The sequence below is a fragment of the Ambystoma mexicanum genome, chromosome 14 (genome assembly GCF_040938575.1).
Source record: "Ambystoma mexicanum isolate Mex_15411 chromosome 14, UKY_AmexF1_1, whole genome shotgun sequence".
Classification (NCBI taxonomy): domain Eukaryota; kingdom Metazoa; phylum Chordata; class Amphibia; order Caudata; family Ambystomatidae; genus Ambystoma; species Ambystoma mexicanum.
Genome location: NC_090940.1, coordinates 601,255,482 through 601,282,602, shown reverse-complemented (window position 1 = coordinate 601,282,602; position 27,121 = coordinate 601,255,482). Strand labels below are relative to the sequence as shown.

The 27,121-nt window shown below is 45.0% G+C and overlaps 2 protein-coding genes across 2 annotated transcripts in view; both read right to left on the bottom strand.

Annotated features, from left to right (window-relative positions):
* Positions 1-423: 423 nt before the first annotated feature.
* On the bottom strand, positions 424-2,925 carry LOC138527000 (uncharacterized). Its single transcript, XM_069637980.1, has 2 exons — positions 1,733-2,925; positions 424-1,308 (listed from the first exon to the last, which is right to left on the bottom strand). The coding sequence occupies exons 1-2, from the start codon at positions 2,079-2,081 to the stop codon at positions 506-508; spliced, it is 1,152 nt and encodes a 383-aa protein (XP_069494081.1). The 5' UTR covers positions 2,082-2,925; the 3' UTR covers positions 424-505.
* A 267-nt stretch (positions 2,926-3,192) lies between these two features.
* OTUB2 (OTU deubiquitinase, ubiquitin aldehyde binding 2) overlaps positions 3,193-27,121 on the bottom strand; it is a 91,490-nt gene continuing 67,561 nt past the window's right edge. The window contains exons 5-6 of the mRNA XM_069637981.1: positions 4,874-5,068; positions 3,193-3,680 (exon numbers count right to left, since the gene is read on the bottom strand). Of these exons, the coding sequence (XP_069494082.1) occupies positions 3,480-3,680; positions 4,874-5,068 (396 nt within the window). The 3' untranslated portion in view covers positions 3,193-3,479. The remainder of the gene's footprint in view (positions 3,681-4,873; positions 5,069-27,121) is intronic.

Here is a 27,121-nt window from a genome sequence, read left to right as displayed (position 1 = left end):
AGATCACCATGGCATGTGTAATGCTGCACAATATGTGCATCCGTCAGAACGTACCCCCTTCCCCTGACATGGAGCTGCTACCACCCGATGATGAAGTGGAGGAGGAGGAAGAAGTGGCAGGACAGCATCGCAGTGCCGATGCACAGGAGGGACGTGCCGTGCGGCAATCATTGATTTAACAATATTTCTGACCCACAAGTCAGCAGAGGGTGTGAGGATGTCAGGACATCAGGCACTGGGTGTGGGGATACATGTACACTATGCACTGTGAAACATTAAATGACACGTGCGCAATGATGAATGTCCACTCTGTTGTTTATTTGATGAACAACCGGTGTATTGAATTAGAAGGTTCAAACGTGAAAAACAAATCCTCCACCACCCTCCCTCCACCTCCTCCCCACACAACTCCCAAACACACCCTCACCCTCCCCTCCCTCCCCCCACAACAACCCCACACTAGTCCCATAAGGACAACATAGGCCACACATGTATGCCAGCATTGTCAATGTGCGCTCCCAGAGCCAGGAGGATCCATGTCACGGCGGTGCAATGTACGCTGTGAGCGACGGAGCGGGCTGGTCTGGGTGGAGGAGCTTTGAGAATGTTTGTCCTCCTGCTGGGGCTGTCGTGCAGGAGGTGCAGCCTCCAGGGCGTCTGCAATCCGGTCAAGGACCTCGCAGAGCCGGTTCGTGCTGCTTGTGATGACCTCACCCAGTGCCCTGAGTTCATTACGCCACTCCTCACTGGACTTCCGATTGTCTTGGATGAACTCATTAATGAAGGCTGTGAGCTGCTCAGAGCGCTCTGCATCCATGGCTAATGTGGCAGATGTGGTTGGCCCGCCGGGAACTGGGTTTGCATGTATTTCCGTTGCTTCAGTGAGGGAAGTGGATACAGGACTGGCATGTTCCAGTGTTGCTGCTTGCCCTGTATGCCCTGGTGTATCACTCTCACTGGAGTCGCTGTATGACACCTGGGGGTTGGTTTGGGCGTCAGGGGTGTGGACAATCACATCAGTGTCCTCCTCAGTTGCTCCGCATACAGATGAGGGGCTGTTAGGAACATTGAGGGGGCCTGTGGCTGCATTCTCCCCAGCCACACTGGTCTCCTCAGATTGCAGCGTGGGGCATGTGTCCTGCACCAGTGCAGGGTGGAGTAGGGGTTGTGCATCCTCCATGGGCCCTGTGGGAGCTGGTGGTGTGGCTTGCGGTGTCTTCCTGCTTGCAGGTAGACGGCGGGCCCTGACTTGGCCCCTGGAGGTACTGGGCCAGTTGCCTGCCTGGTCCTCACTGTCATGCTCGCTGCCTGTCGGGGTGGAAGAGAGACGGCATGAGCGATGATTTTAAATTCAGCATTTGGCCATACGTACAATTTCACAATGGAATTCTAGTGGGTTGTCGCCATTTGGGTGGTGAGTGGCACATTGATCTATGCTTGGATGGTGAATGCATGCATATGTCGGTATCACTCATGTTGGCCAGGTACTGTGCTGGCTCACATGCACAATGTTTACATCAACTGCCCTGTGTGCCTCACGGAATAGGCCTCTAGATGTGGTATGTGCCATATGGGTTACAGCCTTGCACCTGGCATTTGCCTGGATCTCACTTGTTCTGGCATTATTTGAAGGGGGCGGGGGGTTTGGCCAACCATGACGTGACACCTTGCCCAGCCCTTGGCAGTGACTTTCATTACAAATGCGTTGTCAGTATTGACTTTGGACACTCACCTCCATCGACGGATGACGTTGCCCCGCACTCCATGTCACCAACCTCTTCAATGGCTTCTGGGCCTATCATGGCCGCACACGTCTCCTCCCACAGCATCATTTTCATGGGGGAACCTGGCCCTCCTCTTGTCTCCAGGGCCTGGCTTCTGTTGGCCGAAAGGATGCTCCGCACCCTCAGCCGTAGGTCGTCCCACCATTTTCGGCAGTCCTTGGTGGTGTGGGGGGTGTTACCCACAGCGCTCACCTTCTGTGCTACGATGGCCCAAATCTCCTTTTTAACAATCGTCACCCTCCGCATGTCACTGCTAAAAACGGTGTCTGAATGTTCGTGGAGAGTGTCCACCATCATCTGGAGCTCATCCGGGCTAAAGCGCTCCTTCCTGAGGCGGGCAGCTCCTTTTTTGGTGCTTTCGGCATGATGCTGGTATTGATGGTCAATGTCTGTATTCACTGGATGGCTCCAGGTTCTGTGCGGTGAAGATGGCAATAGATTGTGTTTTTAAAGATGGCAGCCGTGCTCCTTCCAGTTCCTGTGCGATGACACTGTTTCCTGTTCCGCTATTTAACAGTGACCGTAAATAGCGGTGACCGCTGATTACGGTCACCGCTATTGCCGCTTTACCCTATGGCAGTGGTGTTATGTACGGTGCGCTTGATGCCGGTAAGGGCTTTATGGGGCCCTTTTGCGGCATGGCGCTAGGTATATTAACAGCATGGCACAAAGCTCGTGCACGCAAAGCCGTAATAGGTCGCTTTTAGCGGTCTACTGCCAGCTCGGACACGCTATTTGCACCATGCCGGTAATAACCGGTACTTACCTCCTAACTCGGAATGAGGGCCATTATGTTCAAAATGAATTTTCACAAGATACATTTCAATTGAATAGATTGACATATTCATTGATTATTCTGGAAATGTCATAGGCTTGCAGGCTTCATGGCTAGAGTTGTGCTCCACAGACAAAATATATTACAAGATCTAATATGGTAACTAATTTATATTGATTTGTGTGTTTTGCAACCACTCTACAGAGCTAAAACTTAGCAATGTTTGCTACATCTTCTGTAGGATGTCGATGTGTCCTTTTCTTGATGGATCTCCAACAAGAGTTCCAGATAGAACCAAACAATTGCTGCGTGTGTCTAAGATCTGGTCCCTCTATAGATTGTTTGGGGAGGTCACTAACTCCCACAGGATAAACATCATATCAAACTCTGCCTGGACTCTGTTCGGACAGCCCTTGATAAAGGTGTAGTGGTGCAGTTTGTAGTCCTAATCCTGCTAATTAGGTGTATGCTTTACTTTATATATCACTCAGTGCAAGTCTCATAACTCTAAAAAATGTGTAATTTACTTTCTGTGACAACCGCCAAATATGTCAAACCAGTCTTGACATTGCACAACATCTTTGCAAAAACGTCTGTCCGTAAAAGAGAAAGTGTTGTTTAAAGTGCCAATGCTTGAAGAGTAGGACCATATGCAGGCATATTTAATTAGTAACGCTAAAGGTGGTTATTTCTCAAAAACAAGCATTTAACAACAGCTTTTGGCGTGAGTGTGGCGGAAACACTTGATAAATGAGTGCGCCAGGAGAGGTGTACATCATCATAATCTCTGTTGTACTTCACATTACAGTAAAACGTTGCTCCCATCACCCCCATATGCTTTGCTCATTTGATTCTGAAGTTGGAAGATATGACTCAGAAGACCATAGTTCAAATGGATTTCTTTGAGTGAATTGTGCCTGTCAGGAGGCAGAATATAGAATGTTGTAATGCTGCCTTGTGAAGAGCATATAAACCGAAGGACTGGTGTGTTCTGGAAACTTGTGGTGATTCACAGCGGTGTCCGTGTCGTCCACATATTCCACTTGCAGGCGTACGGCAAGGGCTTGCGAGAGAGCCGTGATTTGAAGGTGATCACATTCCATGGCCATGGGCTCCACTTCCTGGAAATTCAGCAAGTGAAAAAGAAGTTCAGTGATTGGGTTACAGACGCAATGGGAATCTTTGTATATTGTACAAAGCACCTTTACCAACATTATGCTGCACCGTATAAAAGTGAACAAAATAAACTAGTAATAGGGAATAGTTTCCACACAGCGTCAGGAACTTAATTTCACAAGGGTTTTCTAGTGATCCATTATACTGAACCTGCAGCAGAGCCTCTTACCTAGTTGCTTTTGTTTAATGAGGGATCTTTTACATGGACAAACAACTTGCACAAGTTCTGCTATTTTCAATCAAAATCGGAAATAAATCCTTTCCCCAATTTTATTCATTCATTCATTCTACTGAGTTTCCATAGCTGGTATGGAAATAAAGTATAAAAGTAAGGGGGGGGGGGCGGGAGTTTACAAGGCGGGGAAAGGGAAGGAGGAGGAGCAGGGAAGAGGCGGGGCAATGTGGAAGTGACCTTCCCCCAAGAAAAAAATGTATGTTTCTTGAATAAAAATAAATTTAAAAAAAAGAACGATTCTGCTACATTTTTGGGAAGGGGTGGAAATGGACAATTCGTATTCCTGCCAGCTAAAATGCAGAATTTGGTCGTATGTAATTTCACATGTTTGCCAGTTTTTGTTGCCGGTGAAAGTTGAGTGTTTGAAGGGGCGGCAACTAAAATCCTCCAATGTGTAACAATATCGTCATATCATTTTAAAAGACTTATTTTTAAATTCTGCCCTTTGTGTAGTTTTGGCCGTATTCAAACAATTACATATACACCAATATGTGTTAGTGGAAGGGTCTGAAGGGGGGGTAGATGGGTGACCCACCAACCCCCATTTAAAAAAACAGGTTTAATTCATGGCGAACAAAACTACAAAGTGCAGATTTAAAAAAAGGCGGCTATGAAAAGACATAGAACCAACAATTATCTATCTGCATGTCCAAGAAGTCTACCAAGGTGGTGCGCCACACACACACACACACACACACACACACACACACACACACACACACACACACACACACACACACACACACACACACACACACACACACACACACACACACACACACACACACACACACACACACACACACACACACACACACACACACACACACACACACACACACACACACACACACACACACACACACACACACACACACACACACACAATGACCCCTCACAAACCTGTGCACAGAAATCTTTGATGTCCATCCCATCATCCACAAAATGTTGGAAGAACTCTGCCCGGTTTTTAAGGAAAGCTGCAGTCAGCAGTCGGAGGTACTGAACGATGCTGTCTGAGCGGCGCTCGTCATTGAATGCATGCAGGAGGCTGGAAACTGAGCCACCATTCTCCACCAATTTTATTACACTGAAAAACTAAGAACAGACGGTCATGTAAAAAAGGTATTAAGTGAACTCAGAACACTATTTTGTTGCGGACATCCCTACACATTGTATAGATTTAGTTGCAAGGGCAAGTATAGGTTTTGAACACACAGACTTTTTATTTAAACTTACTGACAAAAAAAAGTTTATTCACAATGACAACAAATGTTTAAATTGAAAAGCCAAAGCAATGTGTGACAAAGTGCCCAGCCTCTGCCCTGTTGGCATAGCAGAGGATTCTCACAAGAAGACCCTTATCAGTTGAGAGGCTGAAGCACTCTTTAAATAAACTTCCAGTGCCGAACATCAGGGAAGCCATTTTAAAACTTAAAAGCCACATTTGAGGAGTCGGGAAGTCCTGCTGCATCCTGACTGGGGATTCTATCAAATGGAAAACCGATTTACAGAAGCAGTGTCGGTTCTGCACATTGGGTGGAGGAAGAACCCTATAAACCCCAGGCAGACCAGTCTAAGGGTGGGTTGTTGAAGTACAGGTTTGAAGAGAGGAGGTGGAGATCGGGGAGAAAAGACAGACCGAGCTTGGCCATGAAATATAGGTGAGCAGGGACAGTTTATGGAGGAGATTGGGGACCAGAGCCGAAGAGAGTATGTGAAGCTAGAGGGAAAGGAGGAGGTGGAAGAGATGTTGCGAACCTAATGGACGAGAAGGTAGTGGAAGGTGAATTGTTGAGACCAAAGGGTAGGAGGCGGCAAATAAAGAGAGCTTCTGAACGGTAGGTGAGGTGGCAGAGGGCAGACTAAGATGGTGGAACAGTTGGGGACCAGACAGAGGAGAAAGTTGTTGGAGATGGAGTATTCGAAAGGAGGAGGTTGTGTGGTTGAGGCGAAAATGGTGGTAGAGTATATCTAGAGAGGGAGGCTGGTGGCAGTGACGGGTAATTATGACCCTGGAGGCAGCCATGCTGCTATTTGTGGCATGGCTACCCTCATTCCGGGTACCGGATCCGGGTTCCTGCAATGGGGAAATACTGGGCCATTCTGACCTTGGAGGGCCCAGTATTTCCCCATTCCAGGAACCCAGACCCTGTACATCCCCATTCCCATTCGAGCCCAATAGGGCTCAATGGGGTTGTGTGCATCCTGGTCTGCTCATGGGACCCGCTAAGGACGCCTGGTTTTACCAGGCGTCCTTACCGGGTCCCGCGAGCAAACCTCGTAATGCGGCGGTAGGGGGCTAACGGGGCCGGCAGCTCTACCGGCCCCGTTAACTCCCTACCGCCAGGGTGGTAATGACCCATAATGTGTTGGAAGTATCACCCAGAGGCAGATGCTATCCAGATGGTAGGTTGGGGTTAACGAAATATCAGAGGCAGAGCCTATTAAGAGGAGGTGGAGGATGTTGGGAATAATGAAGAGATTGGAAACAGAGTAGATCAGGCGGGGGAGGTTGAGTGCAGTGTTGAGACAGGCAACAGAGAACATCAAGAAGAAGAGGAATGGTGACAAGTTTGGTTGCGAGGAACATCATGTTTAGAATAAGGAGCTTAGACAAGACGTTTACAGAGAAGCATTGGGAAGGACTTGCAGTGAGAGGGGAATTTAATAAGGAACTAAATAAGATAAATAAGGTTTTGGAAAGAAGGGGATCTGTTAGAGTGAGAGAGCAGAGGAGAGAGACTTGACAGAGAAAGGGGGCAGAAAGGGAAACTAAAAGGACATGAAGCAGAGAAGCACAATTTGTGAGAAGCAAAATAGAAGGGAGGAGGTTAGTCAGATAGAACACAGAGGTTCTTGTGGGCCTGGTTCTGGCCCAAAGCAGGCGATAAGAGGCAGGGATCTTACACCAGACTTAGAGAGAAGGAGGGAAAGGACCATTGCTAGGTCCTTCCAGGTGAGGGAGCCTAGGATACTGGAGCTAGACTTGGGCATTGGTCTACTGGGGAAGTGCCTCCCTGAAAAGTCCCAGCGGTCCCAGCAGACAGGAGTAAAATCTGACTGAGGAGACTTTAGGGAACCCTAAATTATGGAACTAAGACTTTCTGTTTGGGTTTTCTTTTTTGGGCTGCTTCTTTTCGTACACCATTTTTGATGCATCAAGTTGCCAATAGTGATCATGAACAGACGTTTGTGGAGATAACAGCATTTTCTGTTTACGGTGAATAAAAGCCTTTGCCTTGTTGGCAAATTGATACATGCCAACTGCCTGTTGACTCGCTCGTCTCAACGCACAAGTAACAACCACTTCCAACGGTCATATGCTGTGCATGAAAGGAATGCAAGATTCACATTTAAGAAGGTAGGAAATGAAATTTACAACACTGAAGTGGATATTCCCATAACTGGGGTGTAGACCTCCGCAGCAGCAATAAGGCTAGTTGGTGCGATATGTAAGGTAAGTAAAAAAGTGATTGATCTGAGCAATGTGTACAAAGTCATCGTAAAGTTCACACACGCTGGAACAGGGGAGAGAGCTGGGTAAAGGGAGTAGTACATAGTATCAAAAAGCTTTGTTCAGAGCCAATGGGAAAATATTTTGGAAGTTCACTAAAAGGTATTCAAGATGGCGAGAGGCACGTCTCAGGGTCTGCATAATGGTGGGAAAGGGCAGGGGACAAAGCAGATCACTGCAACTATGAAAGAATGCTCTGTGATGACCGAAGGAAACCATTCTTTCATGATAAATGGTGTTTTGCTGTGTGACCATTTCTTAAATCAAGAAGGAGACTTGAGCAAGATTTCTTTTGTTAAAAGCTCTTACTCTGTGGTCAGGGATCCTAGTGCCAGTCAGGTGGGTCAACCACGGTTCTCATAGGTTTACTTTCCAACCATCGGGAGTTTCACTTTATGTGGTTCCATATGAACATTTCCCCTGGGAATTGTAGTCATGTGAAAATGTAGTCAGCAAAAAGTATTTTTTAAATGTAGCCATTCAATACAGGCAATGCAAAGTGTGAACATATTGTCAGTAATACAGTTACCAAAAAAGCTATTTTTAAATATACAAAAGTGCAAGGCTGTAACCCTAACAATGGCCCAGACCCTTAATAAAACATCCACAATCACCCTTCCTAAAACTTAGCCAAACTCTAATACAACCCTTATTCTACCCTTAACCCCTAACCTAACACTAATCCTTCAGCGCGCTAAAGCATTTTATTTTCGTGCGACGCAATACTAAACACAAAATAAATAGAAAACGAATAGCCAACCGAACTCCAATCCCATCACCAGCTCTCCACAAATTCCATAGCTCTCGTTTTAATCCATACCCTTGCTCTAATGCTATCATTAGCCTTACCTTAACCGTAGCCCTAACACCCTAAGGATTCCTCTACCCTAACCTGTAGGTTTATTCTTTTTTTTTTTGTTGACAACTTTATTTAGAAATTTATCAAAAGAAATACATCATTCCAAAACAACAATTATTACAACAATAAAACTACAAATGTAACGGAAAAGCAATATACAAGTTGATATTAAGAGAAGAGAATACATAAGCAAAATTAATCAAATATCCCCACTAAATGCAACAATCGCAATTTGAAATGACAGTCAAAAATCGGAGGAAAATAAGGAAGAACACAAACACAACACAAGACAAACATAACAAACAATAGCAAATTAACCACTCCAAAATCAATCCATAGCCTATTAGCACTTAACACGCGCATAGAGCTCATTAAAAGCATTCCATTGCTCCTTATAAAATTCTTCTCTATGTAAAGCATAATACTTAATCCTTTCAAACCTTGAGAGCAACTGCACCTGCATTAACCATTCATCAATACTTGGTTTCTTCCTCATTTTCCAGAGGCGTAAAATTTGACGAGTCGCCACCAGAAACACTTTAGTAGCCCAACACAGAGTCGCATAACTGAAATGACGAGTGCCCACTGGCGATTTTAGAAGCACTGTTGACGGTGTCCTTGGAAAAGGTACGTTCCAGACCAAGTCAACTCTATCCAAAACATCACTCCAAAAATCTTTAACCCTTACAATCCCATAACATATGGAGCATAGTTTCTTCGTCCTTGGAACAATTCCAGCATTTATTATCTTCTCTTAAGCCTAATCTGTGCATTTTAACCGCAGTTCAAAATAGACGCCCCAGAATCCTCTGTTGAATATATCGAAGATTCAGATCAACCTTCATCCAAACCAGAACCTTCCATAGGACTTCCCTATCCTTCATAGAAATGTCCCCACCCAGTTCATCACACCACATAAGACGTAGAGCATTACATGAAGATCTAAAGTCCTCTTCCTCCGGAACCAATTTCAAATAACTAGAAACTTCACGAGGAGAACCTACAATAAAACTACACCGTTCCGGTCTTTGTAACAAAGGATCATTAAGCATTAACAATCTCTCAGAAATCAAATCCTTCAACAATCTATATCTCCTCAATTCCCTATTATGTAGCACAAACTTCCTCTTCAGAGACTCAAATGATATCATACCCTCCTCGCCCCAAACATCCCTTATAAGTAATATACCCTTGTTCATCCAACTCCTCCAACATAACATCTTATTATTGATCTGCAACCCCGGATTCTGCCGAATGGAGGCTTCCTCATAGAAATAAAGTCCCTGCCCCCCACTTACAATCAATGATGTGACTGCATCCTTGGTAGCAAGCACAGTCTGCAAAGTACTGACTGATTTAGGCAATTTACCAAGAGAGTACAGAGATTCAATTCGGAAGTGTTTCATCCTAAACGTTTCTATCTGAGCTCAAACTGGAATGTCTGACTCATTCAGTTAGAAATAAGATATTGACTTTTTAATCAAAAAACATTTGTAGTAATTTTCAATGCCAGGGTAACCAAATCCCCCATCATGTACACTTCTAAAAAGTAAATACCTGGGTATCCTAGGTTTCCTCGAAACCCCCCATAAGAACTCCTGAAAGACCCGATCTACATGGCCCAGAACTTTTTTCGTAAACCTTAAAGGTAGCGATTGAATAATGTATAGAACTTTAGATAAGAGCACCATTTTGATAACATTAACCTTGGCCCAGATGGATAAGGAAAGTCTACTCCATCTACGGAACATGTTCCTCATGTTTTCCAAAACTTTATCAATATTGAACCCAGCCATACCTTTCATGTCTCTAGACAAAAATACCCCTAAATATTTCACCCAACAATTTTCCCATCTAAAATTCCAATCTAATAATCACCTACGCACCTGAGTGTCCCGAGATGGGAATACAACTGTCTTCTCCCACTTTATTTTATAACTTGAGAGTCTACCAAACTCAGTAATCATATTCTTTAAGATGTTATCCCCCTCATTAGGATTACCAAGGACAATCACTAGATCATCAGCATAAGCCAAAACCTTAACTTCAATTTCACCAATCATGCAACCTGAGGGACAGCCCGACTGCCGAATATATAATAAAAATGGTTCAAGGGCTAAATTAAAAAGGTAAGGCGATAATGGACATCCCCCATGCATACCTGTAAATAATCTAAAAGAAGATGAAAGCACCCCATTCACCCAGACTCTGGCACCAATACCCAACTGCAAAGCCCCAACAGCATTTATAAATAAGGGCCCAAAACCCATCTTAACCAAAGTAAAATTCAAAAAAGCCCAAGTCACACTATCAAAAGCCTTCTCGGCGTCTAGAAATATGAAAATTAAATCATCTGGTCCTGTAGATGACACATTGAAAATATCAAAGAGGGTCCTAATATTATCATACCAATGACGTTGCTTCATAAAACCCACCTGAGACCAACCAATTAAAGTACCTAGATATTTATCCAACCTGGAAGTTAAAATTTTCGTAAATAATTTTGCATCCACATTCAAAAGCGATATGGGGTGATAATTATGACAATTCGATGCATCTTTCCCCTCTTTGGTGATCCCCAAAATCACTGTCTACCTCATTGAAGGACATAAAACACCCTCCATAAGAAATGTTCAGTAAAAGTTTGATAAAACTCAGTCGGTAATCCATCTGGACCAGGCGACTTACCAGACTTCAGTTTTTTAATAGCTTCCATCACCTCCTCCACCCAAATATGAGCATCCAGAAATTCTCTGGCCTCATCAGACAGACAAGGAACTTCAACCTTATCAAAGAACTCTACCAGATCACTTTCCAACAGATCATGTTCTTCAGAATATAAAGATTCATAATAAATACGAAAACATTCACTAATTCTAACCTTATCATATGCCAACATCACCAGCCCTCTACAACTTTCCTATCCCTTTCTTTAACACTTACACAAACCATTACTCTATTATTCCTACCTTTACCATAGCACCTACTTTAACACTTAATCTACTCTGACCATTAACCAAACCCCAACATCACCAGCCCTCCCACAATCACCCTGATCCTAACACTTACCCTATTTATAACCAAAATGTTTACTCTAACCCCTATCCTTCCCGTAGTCCAATACTACCCAAAATCAGGCGATCACATGCCCCCCTAAAGCCTCCTTAACTATAATTTGTTTGGCTACATTGCAGAAGAATATTTTTACTACTTTTTGTTTAGCGATTTTTTTCACTGCACGGGTATTTTCACCAAACTTTTTTGCGGAATACAATTTTGCTGGCAACATTTTCACTGGATACTGTATCATTGTCTGTGGGCGTGAATGTTTCTTCAGTCATTCTCCTTCTTGGAACATTGCCTCCAAGTTGCAGAATATATACGGCTCCTCAATTGAGGTATGTTTTCAGTTTGCACCAGGACCTGTGCCGTCAAGTGTCAACATTCAGTGCTTTGCAGTTCCACCACCTTCTCAATGAGTTTTAAAAACCGTGACTCCAATTTTCATGTTGCAATGCTTCTCGGTTCAGTCTAGTTCTTAATGTCAACAGGAACATTTGTCAAATTTCAGGGCTTAACATGTGTGTCTGGAATTACTTTTCAATGTTTGGAATTTTGAGTCCATACTCCAGTGTGCAATGCTTTGTATATACATCCTGTTTAATACCTTGCCACAATGCTCTAGATTTCAGTGCTGCTCAAACCAATCACTAAAAGGCACCAAAAGGTTTCCTTTAAACACTAGGGTCGATCATTTTTCAGATGAATTACTTTGTCAAAGAACGTTATCAATTATGCCCCCAACTTCCAGAATTCAGTACTTATCAGTGCAATTGTTTAAACAGTTGGAACTAGGAACTTTGCCCCCAAGTTTGAGGGTTCGGTGCTTCTGTGGTCAGTCAATTTCTTAATGGGTTTTAGAAATGCAGCACTTGGCAATTCAATCACTTTCCTTGTGTGGACTAAGATCTCTTGCTCCAACTTCCAGAGTTAAGCATTTCACAATCCCCCACTTTCGCACCATTCATTAAGAACTTCAGGCTCTAGGGTTTCCCACTGACCCATTCAGTCCCTTCCTCCATATGCACTAACTATCCTGTCACCCGATTCTAGTGATCAGCATTTCTCAATTAATTCACTTTCTCATGGGAGGCTAGGTACTCTGCCACCAAGCTCCAGAGTTCAGTGTTCTCAGTACCCACACTGGATCTGCCTTTCTTCAAAACCCCTTTCTCTGTGCTTTCTGTTGATCATGTAGTCCCACACGGACTTGCTCAGGATAACATCTTTCACCCTTCTTCTTGATTTTCTCCCTCTTCCGTAGCTGGGTTCTGCAAACTTCCCTTCATTCTTGGGTCTTTCCCTTCACTCTTGGGTATTCTCATTGCCCGTTTTCAGTCTTTCCTCCAACCTCTTCAGCAACTCTGCATGTTCCCAGCATATGGGTTTCCTTTCTGCCAGTCACTCTTGGTGGTATCATGTCTTTTGGTAGTCTTTGTTTCGCTGCAACTGATGTCTCTCCAGCTCCCGATCTGACTTCTCGGCCTTGTTGTAGCTCCCCAGCATTTTGTGGGCATGTCTCTACTTCAGGATTCGCCATCTCTCTGGATCACCCATGTTTTTTTGCTCCTCTGGTGCTGCGAGTTGTTTCACAAGAGCATAGCAGGGGGAAAAAAACCCGATTCTGTGCTGTTCAAGCAGCACACATTGAAAAGGTCTGTAGGACAGGACGGGTATATTTTAATTGGGCCGAATACATTGAATATCCCTGCAACGCAAATGCTATGCAGGGCTGGACAGCATTAAGGAACCAATGTAAATTTTGCAATAACACAACAAATGCTCTCAGATGTTCATTGAACGCATTTGATATCCAATTATGCAATTTTTCAACATTTTACTAGTTCATATCTTGTCTTAATTACGATTAACAATGGTCTCTAGTAAGCTTTATCTTCGTAGCGCTTTTGGAAAGTGAAAGAATTAAGTGGACAGGTTATGTTTTTTTAAAAAAAATATTGTAATATCTGAATTATGTGGAATCTATGCACTATTCTTCCATTTCTGTGTGTAGTTTTAAGAAACATATTTATTGGAAATAAACAATGATTGACTTTTTTCTATAACCCAGATTTCAATAAGAATGTTGTGATTCATCAACTAATGCGGTCTATTAGCTATAAGGATTTTAATACTGAAACAAAGCATTCTATGGGTATTGTGATGAATCCTATGGAGTCATCACTGATTCCCAGCTTAAAGACTCCTCCCCAGGTGGCAAGGGGAAGGCAGTCACTACCTTATCCTGATGCTGGGGGTGGTATTATGAGGGAGGATCACCTGGGAGGAGATGGCTGTCGAGGAGAGGTGGTGACTCTGCAATAAAGGTGCTGATTCAGCGGCAAGCAAGGAGTGCACTTACCAATTGCGAGAATAATGGGGGCGCGTGGGGACACACCCAAGGGAGGGTTAATAGATCACTGGAAGCTGTACCCAACCCCAGGGACCAAACATGCAGGGGAACAAGGGGGGGGGGGGGGGGACCACAGTATATCTGACAAAATGGACACATGGGAACCCGCTACACAAGCACACGGAAGGTGGAAACCGCAGATGAGTGCACGCCATTGGGATGCTTTAGATAGGCCTTTTACAGCAGGCCAGTGAGAACACATGCTGTGGGCACACCGTAGCTGGGGGAATGGGGGGAGCTACATTCTGGCTGCATGTCTCCAGCAGACCACCATTGCTGGGAACAGCGCCGGCCGATACAATCAAGGCCGACGAGCCAGTTCCACGGTTACGCGTGGTGATTTGGGAAAGTAACACCATCCGGGAGGCATTTACATAACACCAGCTGCGGTTTCAAATCGTCCCTTGGCCAGAGAGTATGGGAACAAGAATGTGGGATGAACGGGCGATCTGAGAAGAGTCAATCAAGCGGTACGTTTTGGTGTCCCTGAAAAGCAACAAGCACACTGTGCGTCCACAACAATGATTGCAAGGTCTCACAGCAGGCATATGCTGTGTGAAGGTCTCCATTACCATTAGTTCAGGGTGTATCATGTTTTTGCTTATTCAGTGCTGACGAATGGCAGATGAATAAAGATCCAGAGGTCAGCACAATTATGTTATTACTAATCGCAGATATCTTGCGGGGTTGAGCGGAAGGCAATGTGGTGCCACACTGGGAGGGGTGAACCAGGAGAGGGCCGGTCTGTTTTCCTCTATCATGTACAATTAATATAAACTTAGCCGTAGGGGCTTAACGTATTCTAACTAGTCAGCTTCGTGAGAATAGTGAAGATATACATGCAACTGTTTCTAACCGTACACAAAGTGCATCAGCTGTATAAAAGTATTGTTCGCTGTGAGCAAGTTTGTCAGCTCTCATCAACCAGTTCTGTTCCACTGTTCTGTTTGATTTGTACCTGCCAAGCTGTAATAAACAGCATTACTTCTTGCCTGGTGTACGCTCCTCCTTGGACAACTACTGGTAAGTTAAGCATCGGTTAACTGAGGGTAATATGGCCGCCCTCCCTGGGGGCGCAGTGCCGCGACCACAGACAAGTTCCACGTGCAATACAAAGGAGGCCCTGCAGATACAGAGTTTGCTAAGGTCTGCCTGGTCCTGAGTGCCGCCCGCACTCAGAGGGAGGAGTGAGCCAGCACGGGAGGCTCGGTGCCGGCAGGGACTCAGGGATTTCTGGGACAAGCCAGCAATGTTCCCTCTAATTATTTTTCTCTAAGTCCGGAAATGATTTTTCTTTGAGCACACATTTTCCCTGTGTGCAACTGAATAACGATGTAAGGCACTTTTTGAGCATGCATAGTGAGATACCATCTCTGAAGAGTTTGGAAGGCAATTTTCCCTTCCCAACCATCGCAATTCTTTACAAATCAGTGTAAAAGGAGCATCTTAAAACTCTTTCTGAAAAAGTATGCTAAATAAAAATTATTTTATATGTGTGTGACAGATCAGTCAGACTAGGCAGGTGAGTTGAACAAAGGTCAGTCTTTATTGACTCAGAGAAAAACAAAGAAATTAATCAAGATTTCAGATCTATTGGTTCAGCAGAAGTTGCTGTAGTGGTAGGTTTTCTGAGAGGGTAAGGCAGAAACCTCGGGTTAGTCCTCATAAACCCACCGATATGGACTTGTTGCCTCCTTGCTTCCAAACCGGATCTGCAAGAAAGAAGAGAATTCCCCGTCAGTCCCTCTTCTCTCTCTGACTTATAGAGGGGCTGGATCCCCTTGAACCAATCAGGGCTTTACTTTCAAATGAGGCTTGAAAAACCCTACCAAGCCCTGCCCCACCCCTTCCCTTCTGTTCTATCGGTCGCCATGATGCATCCCAGCCATGTGCCGCAAGGTGAAGACAGGTTGTTTTGTTGTAGAGCCCTCCACCCTAGGCAAGGCGCAAATGTTTCGTTTCTCTGAATTATCTGCTTTCAGTCTTCTTTCGCGCGGCCGTACATATGGTCCCTTTGATCTTCTCCGATCCTCCCCCACGTTGTGGCGTCTCGGCCCAACAACCCCTTTGGAGTCTGTGACTCGCTGGAATGCGAAAAACGCCAGTCCTGTTGGGCCTCGTCCACAACCCCGCAGCTTCCTGGCCACTCTCTCATCTCCCCTGACCCAGGCTCCGGTTGCCCGTTCGTACCGCGGTCCCCGCAACTTTCATGCAGCACGCCGCCGCCCATGCACTGGCCAGCCCTCCACCTTGTTAATTTTTCTCGCCGTGGATTCGGGTCGCCATTACCAAATCTCATGTGAGACGTGACGCGGTCAGCGCCTATGTCTACCCCCCACCCTGGAGATTGATTTCATCCTTTGGTTCCCTCCTCTGCAGACCGTGCCATCTCCGCAGACTTGGGCTCTGTTTTGCCTGCGGGTCCTTCCGTGCTTTCTGCGGCCCCCTCCTTCGTGCTTACGGGCTCAACGTCCGCATAGAGTCCCATGTTTCCTGTGCCCTCACTAGTCTTCAGGCTGTCACACACACCCCCCCCAAGGATTCAAGCCACTCAGGCCGATCCATGCTCCGGGAAAGATAGTCTGGAACAACCTGGAACGAGGCTGGTTTATATACAGTCTTGATGGAAAATGCTTGTAGCGTAAGGAACCATCTGAGGACTCTCTGATTGGAATCTTTGTTCGTGGCCAACCATTGCAGGGGAGCGTGGTCTGTGAAGACTGAAGGTTCTTCCTAAAAGATAGTATCTTAAGGTTTCAATGGCTCATTTCATTGGCTAGACACTCTTTTTCCAATGTAGAATATGCCACCTCGTGCGGAAGGAGTTTCCTACTGATAAAGGAAACCGGCGTTCACGGCACCCAATCCTGTTCCAGATGCATCAGTCTGTACAAAAATGGTTTTTCGAAGTCTGGACATCTCAAAACCGGCATCGTTGAAATGACAGTTTTTAGAGTCTGGAAGGCTTTTTTGGCTGATTTGTCTTGCAGTACATTCTCTTTATAGGTAGATTTAAGAACATTCGTTAAGGGCCCCGCAATGGCGGACAACATGGGTATAAACCTTCTATAACCTACGAATCCCAAAAATGCTCTTATTTGTTTCCGGTTGCTCGGCATGGTTAGTCTTGTGATGGCCTCCACTTTGTCCACCTGTGGTTTGATCACCCCTCCTCCCACCAGGTAGCCTAAGTACTTTGTTTCCCGGGCTCTGAGTATGGTTTTCTTTGGGTTAATGTGCAATCCTGCCCTTCCCAAGGTGGACATTACATTCACCAAATGTCCAATGAGGTCATTCCACGTTCGGCTAAACACAATAATGTCATCCAGATATGCTGAACTATATGTTGTGTGTGGGGCCAATATTTTATTCATCAAGGCCTGGAAAGTTGCTGGAGTGCGTGTAAACCAAAGGGTAACACAGTGAATTGGTATAAACCCGTTGGGGTAGAGAAGGCTGTTTTCAACCTGTCTTCTTCTCGTAGGGGTGTCTGCCAGTTACCTTTGGTTGGGTCAATAGTGCTGATATATTGTGATGTACTCAGTTGCTCTATAAGTTCATCAATCCTAGGCATGGGGTTAGCTTGAAAGGTGGATACAGCATTGAGTTTTCTGTAATCCATACAGAATCTGGTGGCGCCGTCGGGTTTGGGGACTAACACAATTGGTGAGGACCAGTGGCTGGTGGATGGCTCGATTACTCCTAGATGTAACATTTCTTCCACCTCGGCTTGTACGGCTACTCTTTTTGATTCCGGCAACCTATAAGGGGGAACGCTTACTGTTGGAGTAGGATCCGTGTTGATCGCATGTTCTACCAGGGTTGTTTTTCCGGGATAGAAAGAGAACACTTGTTCCAAAGATTGTAAGCAACCTTCAAGTTCTTTCCTTTTCTCTGTGTCAAGTTGCGTTCCCCATTTCACCACCTGGAAGGCTGTTTCCGTCCTTGTCACCTCTAGTTGGTTTATCCTTGGGAGGTTTTTTTCTGTTTCATTCCATTATTTTAAAAGATTGATGTGATAGTTCTGTTTTTCCCTCCTATTGGGTTGTTCAACAAGGTAGTTCACTTGGCCCAGGACTGCTGTGATTTTATATAGTCCCCTCCACTGAGCCAGCATTTTGTTAGAGGAGTTAGGCAGCAAAACCAGGACCTTATCACCAACTTGAAACGTCCTCATCCTTGCGTTCTGATTGTAATATGTAGCTTGGGACAACTGTGCTTTTCCTAGGTTTTCTTCAGCCATTTCTCTCAGTTTAGTCAGGTGTTCTTTCATTTCTATGACATAATCCGTAAGAGATTTTTCTTCCTCTTGTGCTTCCCAATCTTCCTTGGCTATATCAAGGATTGTTTTCGGCTTATGTCCGAATAACAGTTCAAAGGGCGAGAACCCAGTTGATGACTGGGGGGTGTCTCTGAGAACCATCAAAACCCAAGGTAACACTCTGTCCCAATCTTTTCCAGATGGTGCTGTTATTCTTTTGAGCATGGATTTGATAGTTCTGTTGTATCTCTCAACTAGCCCATCCGTTTGAGGGTGGTAGATGGACGTATGTAGCTGCTTGATACCTAACTGCTTGCACACTGTCCTCATTATGCTAGACACAAAGTTGCAGCCTTCTTCTGTTACTATTTCATTATGCAATCCAACCCGGGAAAAAAACTGAACCAACTGTTGGCATACTTGTTGTGCACTAATACCCCTCATCGGGAAGGCCTCTGGGTATCTGGTGGCATAGTCCACTACGACCAATATGAACTTGTGTCCATGACTATTCGGCTCCAAGGGACCAATCAGGTCCATACCTATTCTTGAAAATGGTTCTCTTATAAGAGGCATCGGGTGTAGAGGGGCTTTTTGTGGTCTATGTGGGCTCGTCTTCTGAAAAACCGGACACTCTTCACAGTATTTAAACACTTCCTTGTATACCCCTGGCCAGAAGAATCTTTTTAACAATTTCTCTTGGGTTTTTCCCTTCCAAGGTGTCTTCCTACCACGTCATCATGGGCTAATCTTAGCACAATTGGCCTAGAACTTAATGTCACCAGTAATTGTTCCATTTCCCCTCTACTTGGATCATTGGTTATGCGATATATTAAGCCTTTCCTTGTTTTGAACCAGGGGTATCCTATCTCAGTATCCTGGTTAGGGACGGCTTGTTCTCTTGCATTCTTCAGCGTTGGGTCCGTTAACAGTTCACTTCGAAATGTCTTTATGCCGTCTTCAGATAACCAGTCTATTATCCCTATGTACCGTTTTTTTTCTTCCCATTGACGCTTAGCTTCCCTCGCCTCTCTCCTGGTTTTCTTTATATGCTTGGGAGTACTAGGTTGGACCTCGCTATGTGCATAGGGTGCTGTGGTTAACCACTCAGCTTCTTTAACACATTCCCCGAATGTTGGCAGGTCAGTCCCCAATAACACCTGGGCTGGCAAGTTTGGCATTATGGCGACTCTCATTCTTGAATTCACCCCATTAACTTCTAGGTCTGCTTCCTTAGAAGGATACGCTTTAGTGTCCCCGTGTACACATGTTATTTGTATACGTTGTCTTCCTGCCACATCAAGCCCACTTACTTCCAGTTTTATGGCAGTTTGTTCGCTTCCGGAGTCAAGAAGACCTTGTCTTGGAGTGCCATCTACTCGGACTTCCATGAGATATGGTTCCCGTCTGTCTGAATTCTCTGGACTGGGCACACCAGATTTCCACCAGCTCAGTTTTGGCTTTTCTTGTGCAGAATCGGGCTATAAGCCTCCACTCGCCACAGTCAAAGCATTGAGGTTGCCTGTTAGAAGGGGGCCAGGCTGCTGTACCTGGTTCCGGGCGACTGTTCTTGGCATCCGGGACTGTCGTTCCTCGAAGTGCGGGTTTATTGATATCCAACGGGGCCAACCGGTTTGGACCGGCCTTCTGGAAGGCCGTAGAAATGCCAATGGCTTCAGACAGAGTGGGTCTATGGTGTTGACGTACCCTCTGTTGCATTGCCGCCGGTAGGGCCTCCACAAACTGTTCTACTTTGACTTTGTCCATGATTTCTTGAACAGTGCTGGAAGTTGGCTTTAGCCATTTGTCATTCAAGTCATGTATTCTATAGTACAGTTTCCTGGGTGTTTCTCCATTGCGTAGACGTGTCTCTCAGCCTAGCCCTGTAGGCTTCCTCGTCCACCCCCATCCTTTCCAGTATTTTTTTTTTTTAGATCGGCATATGTGGCATCTCCTGCAGGATTAGCTGCCTGGTAGGCCCCTTGCATGGACCCTGTCAGGAGGGGAGCGATGAAGTGGCCCCATTTTTCCACTAGCCACTCGGAATTTCTTGCTACCCTTTCAAAGTTGGTAAAGAAATACCCCGGATTGTCTCCTGGCTGGAATTTTTGTAGAACGTTGGTAGGAGCTATGGAAGCTCCTCTGGTAGCTGCCATTGTTTCCGCAATCTGTTTAATAACATCTTGGTTGGCCGCCTGCAGTTATAAAGCCTGCTGCAAGGCCTGTCTGTCAGCCTGAGCCTGGTGGGTCTGCACCTGTAATGACTGCTGGAGCTGTTGCTGTCCTTCTGTGAGGGCTTTGATGATGGCCTCCATGGCGTTTTCAATCCCACCGCTGACAGATCAGTCAGACTCGGCAGGTGAGTTGAACAAAGGTCTGTCTTTATTGACTCAGAGAAAAACATAGAAATAAATCAAGATTTCAGATCTCTTGGTTCAGCAGAAGTTGCTTTAGTGGTAGGTTTTCTGAGAGGGTAAGGCAGAAACCTCGGGTTAGTCCTCATAAGGCCACTGATATGGACTTGTTGCCTCCTCGCTTCCAAATTGGATCTGCAAGAAAGAAGAGAATTCCCCGTCAGTCCCTCTTCTCTCTCTGACTTATATAGGGGCTGGATCCCCTTGAACCAATCAGGGCTCTCATTTCCCATAAGGCTTGAAAAACCCTCCCAAGCCCCACCCCTTCCCTTCCGTACCGTAGCATTGGTCGCCATGATGCATCCCAGCCAAGTGCCGCGAGGTGAAGACAGGTTGTTTTGTTTTCAGAGCCCTCCACCCTAGGTAAGGCGCAAATGTTTTTAATGTTTTGTTTCTCTGAATTATCTGCTTTCAGTCTACTTTCACACGGCCGTACATATGGTCCCTTTGATCTTCCCTGATCCTCCCCCACGTTGTGGCATCTCGGCCCAACAACCCCTTTGGAGTGCGTGACTTGCTGAAATGCAAGCAAACGCCGGTCCTGTCGGGCCGCGTCCACAACCCCCGCAGCTTCCTGGCCATACTCTCGTCTTCCTTGGCCCTCGCTCCGGCTGCATGTTCGTGCCGCTGTCCCCGCAACTCTCGTGCAACATGTCGCCGCCTGTGCACAGGCCAGCCCTTCACCTTGTTACTTTTTCTCACCGTGAATTCGGGTCACCATTACTGAATCTCATGCGAGACGTGACGCAGTCAGCGCCTATGTCTGCCCTCCACCCTGGAGATGGATTTCCTCCTTTGGTTCCCTCCTCCGCAGACCATGCTATCTCCTCAGACTTGGGCTCTGTTTTGCCTGCGGGTCCTTCCGTGCTTTCTGCTGCCCCCTCCTTCGTGCTTACGGGCTCAACGTCCGCAGGGAGTCCCATGTTTCATGTGCCCTCACTAGTCTTCAGCCGTCATAATGTGATTCCGCCGATCCAAAACTTCAAGATATGCCATAGTACCTAACAAAAGTACTGCTGCGCAGAGAGAAAACTGTGTATGCAAAACAAAAAGATTTGCATGCTCAGGATAAACAATAGGTTTAGTCGTGGCTATTCAATTAACACTACTCAGAGACAATACAGAAAGTGCTTAATGCCATTGGAAAACAACTCATTTTTATGACAAAAACAAGTATCGCTAATCACTGATTTGTCAACAAAAAAAAAAAATCAGACATGCAATTTTCGCAAATTGAATAATTGTAAATGAAAGGAATATGTCAGAAAACATGCCAATAAGAGTCCATGTGCCACTTTAATGGAGTAATGAAAGCGCCATGAGAAAATGCTTTTCATAATTTGTGTAAGGACAATAATTGCATCAGAATAACTGCACCACAGAATATGATGATCAGAATTCCTGGGCCTCTTCTCACTAGCCACATTATGTTGGTCCGTGAGTTGTGACAACATTTACTCAAAACCGGCCTTACAGCTAGGTGGTATATACACCATCTATTTTACTCCCTAAAAACAGGGCAATATGCCCAACAAAAACAGGAAGCCATGAACATATAGGAATCTACCCCTGCTTCTACCAACAAAGTTCCACTAACATCTTTGCGCATCAATGACCAGCAGAGCAGTGGCACTGGTAAAAACTTGAAAATATTACTGCCCAATCTCAAGAGGAATTTTAAGGTTAAAGAACATATTTTAATAAGCATGAAATATCCCTACTGGAAAAGCCAACTATTTTCTTACTCCCTGAAAAATCCTTTGATTCAAAGTATGGAGTAAAATCGTATACAAACCCTGCTTGTAAACCTGATAAATGAAGTGCAGTTACAGGGAACATAATACAGCTTATAGTTTTGACCACCCTTGCTCACCACAGCCTAGACAAAAATCAACAAGAGCCTTACTGAGTTTTCTTCTGGTGCCCCATTGAAGAACATTACATGTATTTGCCCTTTAAGTCAACAGTAGAAATGCTCACAGGTACAATATATTGAGTACCTTATTCTTTAACTAGGGGCTCCTTCTCTGAAATGCACCGTTATCAGTTGAACAAGATGCATAGTGATGCTAGAGAAAATAAATGCAAACCTATGATTATATTGACAATCCCTCAGCAGCTGAGCATGGGCAGAAAGAGAAGGTGCAGTTTCCTAGAGTATTATTATAGTTTCCCATTCTTTAGCAAACAAACATTTCCTTTACTGTACTGCCAAAACATCTGATTTGGTTGTTGAAAGTTGTTGATTTGTTCTTCACCCCAAGGGAGTTTTCTCCTGTGCCCTTCCACCCTTTCCCCTCCCCGGCCCCTGTACTAGCCTCCAATATTAGTTGACAGTACTCTAAAAAGTGAGGGATTGTAGCAGTAAAACACTAACAGGGATATTTGCATACCTACAATACATTGCAAGAAAATCCAATGTAAAGCCTCACAATAATATTATGTGGAGTTGAAGAAATGGTCATAAGTCTGCATGTGCACAATTACTATGAAGTACATACAAGATAGTTTGCAACATACCCCACCTTTCAATTGTTGGGTAGGATTATACAAGTGCTTGGTGAAACCATTCTTGTATAGCAGCGAGTAAACATATAATTTGTTAAGGTCTACGCTCCATGTAACACTGAACATTTTGAAAGGTTGCCGATTGTGTGAAAAATCTGAATATTGTTGGACTCCTTTTATATACGAATAAGGCAGAGTCCATACCAATTATCCCTTGCAGGCTAAGTAAATGAAATTGAAATGTTGCTCTACACTTATACAGTAATCTCAGCAATGCTGAAGTGGGAGACACTGAGCATGGCATTTGTCTACTCAAAATCCTTACCGGGCAAATTAATACTTGAGTTTTATAATGTGTTAACTTGCAAGGGGGGCTTTTTAAAGGGCTTGTGTGACATGTACAACGAATGGGAAGCATGGGATGAGGTTACATACCCTAGAAGCCTGCTGGAACTTGGGTTACATAGTGTGAGTGATGCTTTTGCTAAGGCATCATGAGTAACAGAAATGATTGTGCTTGAACATCATTCATATTATAACAAACATAAAACAAGACTAGTATCGAAGTCTGGTAACCTTTTGCAGAGCTAAGGTAGGCAGAGTCAAGGTTGTCTGGTAATACCTGAATGTGGCCGTGGGCGGAGTTCGAGTCATGTGGTAGAATCAAGTATCGGATTCAATAATGGGGAGGTACGATGATTTGACCAATGTGCGCAGGCATATCTTAGTTGTATGTTCTGTTCATGGAACCACTTTTTCATGTTCGTTTTTAATCTCTTGTCAGTGTATTCTGTTTTTAGGGACTTTAGGTTTTTAAGATCAAGCTTGTATAGTAGGGCAATGTAAAAAGATTAGACCAGAATATCAAGGATAGTTAGTATAATTTATCTTAATTTTGAGAGAAAGCAAATGTTAGGTAGCTGCCGTGGCTTGTCCTTATTACATCTTTTTGAATAGGTGGGAATTGTCTGTGAGCGCTGCTGAAATTCTTCTGAGCGGCACCCTGAAGTAAGCTGGGCAAGCGCACATGCGCACAGCTTAGAGGGAAGATTGCACGCGAGTGTATCCGTGCAAGAACGCTCTGCATCCTGGTTGGATGCCCACAGAGGGGAGAGGGACCATATTTTATGGTGTTTAGAACGCATCCTCCAGGTGAGAGGACGATCGGCCATAATAATAGTTGTTTTTAGTGGACATTGCTCTGTAGGGAGTTGATGTGTGTGTGTCGGTATGCATGCGTTAGAGCACGAGAGGTGAGTAGTAAGAGGCGAACCCTGTTAGGCGGGACTTGTGCGTAGTACCAGTAATTGTATAGTTGCATCATTTGGGGGAGACAGGTGCTATTTTATCGTACAGTTGTTGAAGCGGGCATTGAAGGAGATAAAGACATGTGCGCGTTAGTAAGTTGTGTTCATATTGTCTTGGGGCATTGACCAAGGTGGAAGGGTCACTGCCGACAGGTACCTGGTATATAATACTGCGCTTGTCATTCTAAAGGTGAGCGTGAGCAAGAGCAGAGGGAGTAGCTCAATGTCCACCTACACTAACATAGGAAAAGGTGAGCCTGTGGAGAGGGACAGTGAATTACTAAACCCGGAGTGAGTGGGTGGGCGGGCACATGGAGAGAGCCAGTGTGTTCAAGGAGAGTGTGAGGGCAGGTCTGGAGAGATGGCCAGTGCGTCTCACAAGAGTGGGTGGGTGGGCCTGTGGAGAAGGCGAATGCAGGTGAGTTTCCTCCAATGGGGAGGGGGTACCCACAGCGGCGAAGAGGAGGAGGAGGAGGAGGAGGATACAGGGTTTTTGTGCCATGCTTTATATGTAGAAATGTGGGGGATTTTCCATGCACGTGCTCTTTTGGGCAACAAGCCCAGGCACAGGCGATCCAAAAGGCACAGCAGCAAGGGTTTGATGCAGCCCCACGTAGCACAATTGCAGCAAGGGCGACAGCAGGACCAAGGGGGCATGGCGAGATGGCGCTTCCTAGTATAACCCAAACGCCAGCATTGGCTGTGGAAGCACAATAGTGTCAGGACAGAATGTGGTACCCCATTACACCAGGGTCAGGATTGTAGGAAGCAATCCTTTCCCGTTCCAGTAACAAAGGATCCATCACTAACGATAGGGACACAGCACGTGGTAGCACCCCTGATGTACTCCAAAGACATTCGCATTAACATACTAGGGAGAGACTTACTGAGTAAACTGAACGCCACAATATCATTTGCAGAAAAGGGGATGGTGTGCTCGATGACAGGCGTTTATTACACAATAGTAACAGCGCTCCTTTTAGCGGCGCATGCCCAAAGCACATTACGAGGACAGCCCATATAGCCCAGTATATTTTTGCACAGGGTCGAGATATTGCTGGGATGGGTCTCAGGGAAACAAGGATAGGTGTTCAAATTGGAATCAGACTTTCTATTCCGATACCAGTGCCAGAAGGAAGACACAAAGGGTACTGCAGTAATGCTACAGCTTGAAGAGGTGATCCGTAAAGATATACTGATACTGTGAGGAACAGATGATGACAACATGGAATGGCGTACAGTAATATGCATTGATCCAACACTGACAATTAGGGGAGTGATGGATGAACAGGAAGAGGGAGAGATGGTATTCAAGTTACAAATTCCCTGCCCATTCAAAGTGGTAGAAAAGCTGGTGCCAATACTCACACAGCTGGTAAAGGGAAGCAGCCACAAACAATGACTTAAACAAGGTCCCACAGAGATTATGGACAAAAGGGTCCCATGATGTAGGGGTATTAAAAAGTAAAAATAAAGCTAAAGGAAGGGGCACTGCTCCCATGAGCAAAACAATACCCATTGTCACGAGAAGCAGTTGAGGGGATATATTCAACCCTACATTCCTACATGCATGTGTCAACAGGGCATAATACAGTCATCCATGTCACCATGTAATATGGTTATATACCCGATAAAGAGGACCTAAGCAACCTATGAATGCCAAGCCCAGTCATTCAATATGTTGATGATCTATTGGTGTGCAGGGAGAACGAAGAACAGTGCAGGACAGATTTGGTGCATCTCTTGACGCTACTAGCAGACAAAGGGTATAAAGTGGACAAGGAGAAATTACAAAACTGCCAGGAGGAAGTTGTATACTTGGGGCAGATCATATACATAGGACGACACAAAATAACAAAGGACAGGGTCGAAGCAATTCACATGTGAAAGAGATGCAGAAGTTCCAGGGGCTATGCAATTACTGTAGGGTGTAGGTCTTAGACAATTCTACATTCACAATGCCCTTACTACAGGCCTTTAATGAAGTACAGAAGGAGAAAAACTATATGAATGGACACCAGAAAGGAATGAGAACTTGCTGAACTGAAAGAGGCCTTAGCCGATGCGCCAGTGCTGGCAACCCCAAATTACAAAGAAAAATTGTACTTGTTTTCCCATTCGGATTGACGACACAAAGCGCCTCAAGATATGAAATAATACTGACAAATCTAGCTATTGAGGTAGTGAGGTGCTGTGTGGTAAACCCAGCAACAATCACAGCAGAACCAGCAGAGGAGGGAAGACTACATGCATGACTGTGCAGCACATATGACAGAATGGAGGGGAACGTCAGGGTGAAGGAGGAAGAAATAGAGGGAGGAGACATGGTATTTATTGATGGGTTCTCAAGTATAGACCCCCAATACAGGATGAAGGCCTAGTAGGGCTGAAATAATGTACTACAGGAACAGGGAGTATGTAGATGCATCACAACAGAGATTACCATCCCATTATTCACCACAAGCGGCAGAGCTAGTGGCCATGATCAGCGCGTTAAATATGGTGGAAGGGCTTGCAGCCAATATAGTCTCAGATTTGGCTTATGTCACGTCCACTATAAATTCAGGATTGGATAGGAGCGGGTTCAGGAGAAGCGATGGGTCCCCAGTAGAGCATGCCGAATTGTTAGGACGGCTGATCGAAGCACTGACATTACCAGTGGAAGTGGCAATGATAAAATGTGCTGCCCACACAGGTGAACAATACCAGTAGGAAACAAAATGGCCAACAGAGTAGAAAAGAAGCAGCCTATTTACCTGAAGGGACAACTAGACTATACCCAGTAGTAAAAGAGAGAATACCAATGATGGCG

Excerpts from the sequence above, each read along its gene's own strand:
- LOC138527000 (XM_069637980.1), bottom strand. The coding sequence starts at position 2,081 with ATGATGGTGGACACTCTCCACGAACATTCAGACACCGTTTTTAGCAGT. Across the intron at positions 1,309-1,732 it reads AACGTCATCCGTCGATGGAG|GCAGCGAGCATGACAGTGAG; the intron begins GTGAGTGTCCAA and ends CCACCCCGACAG.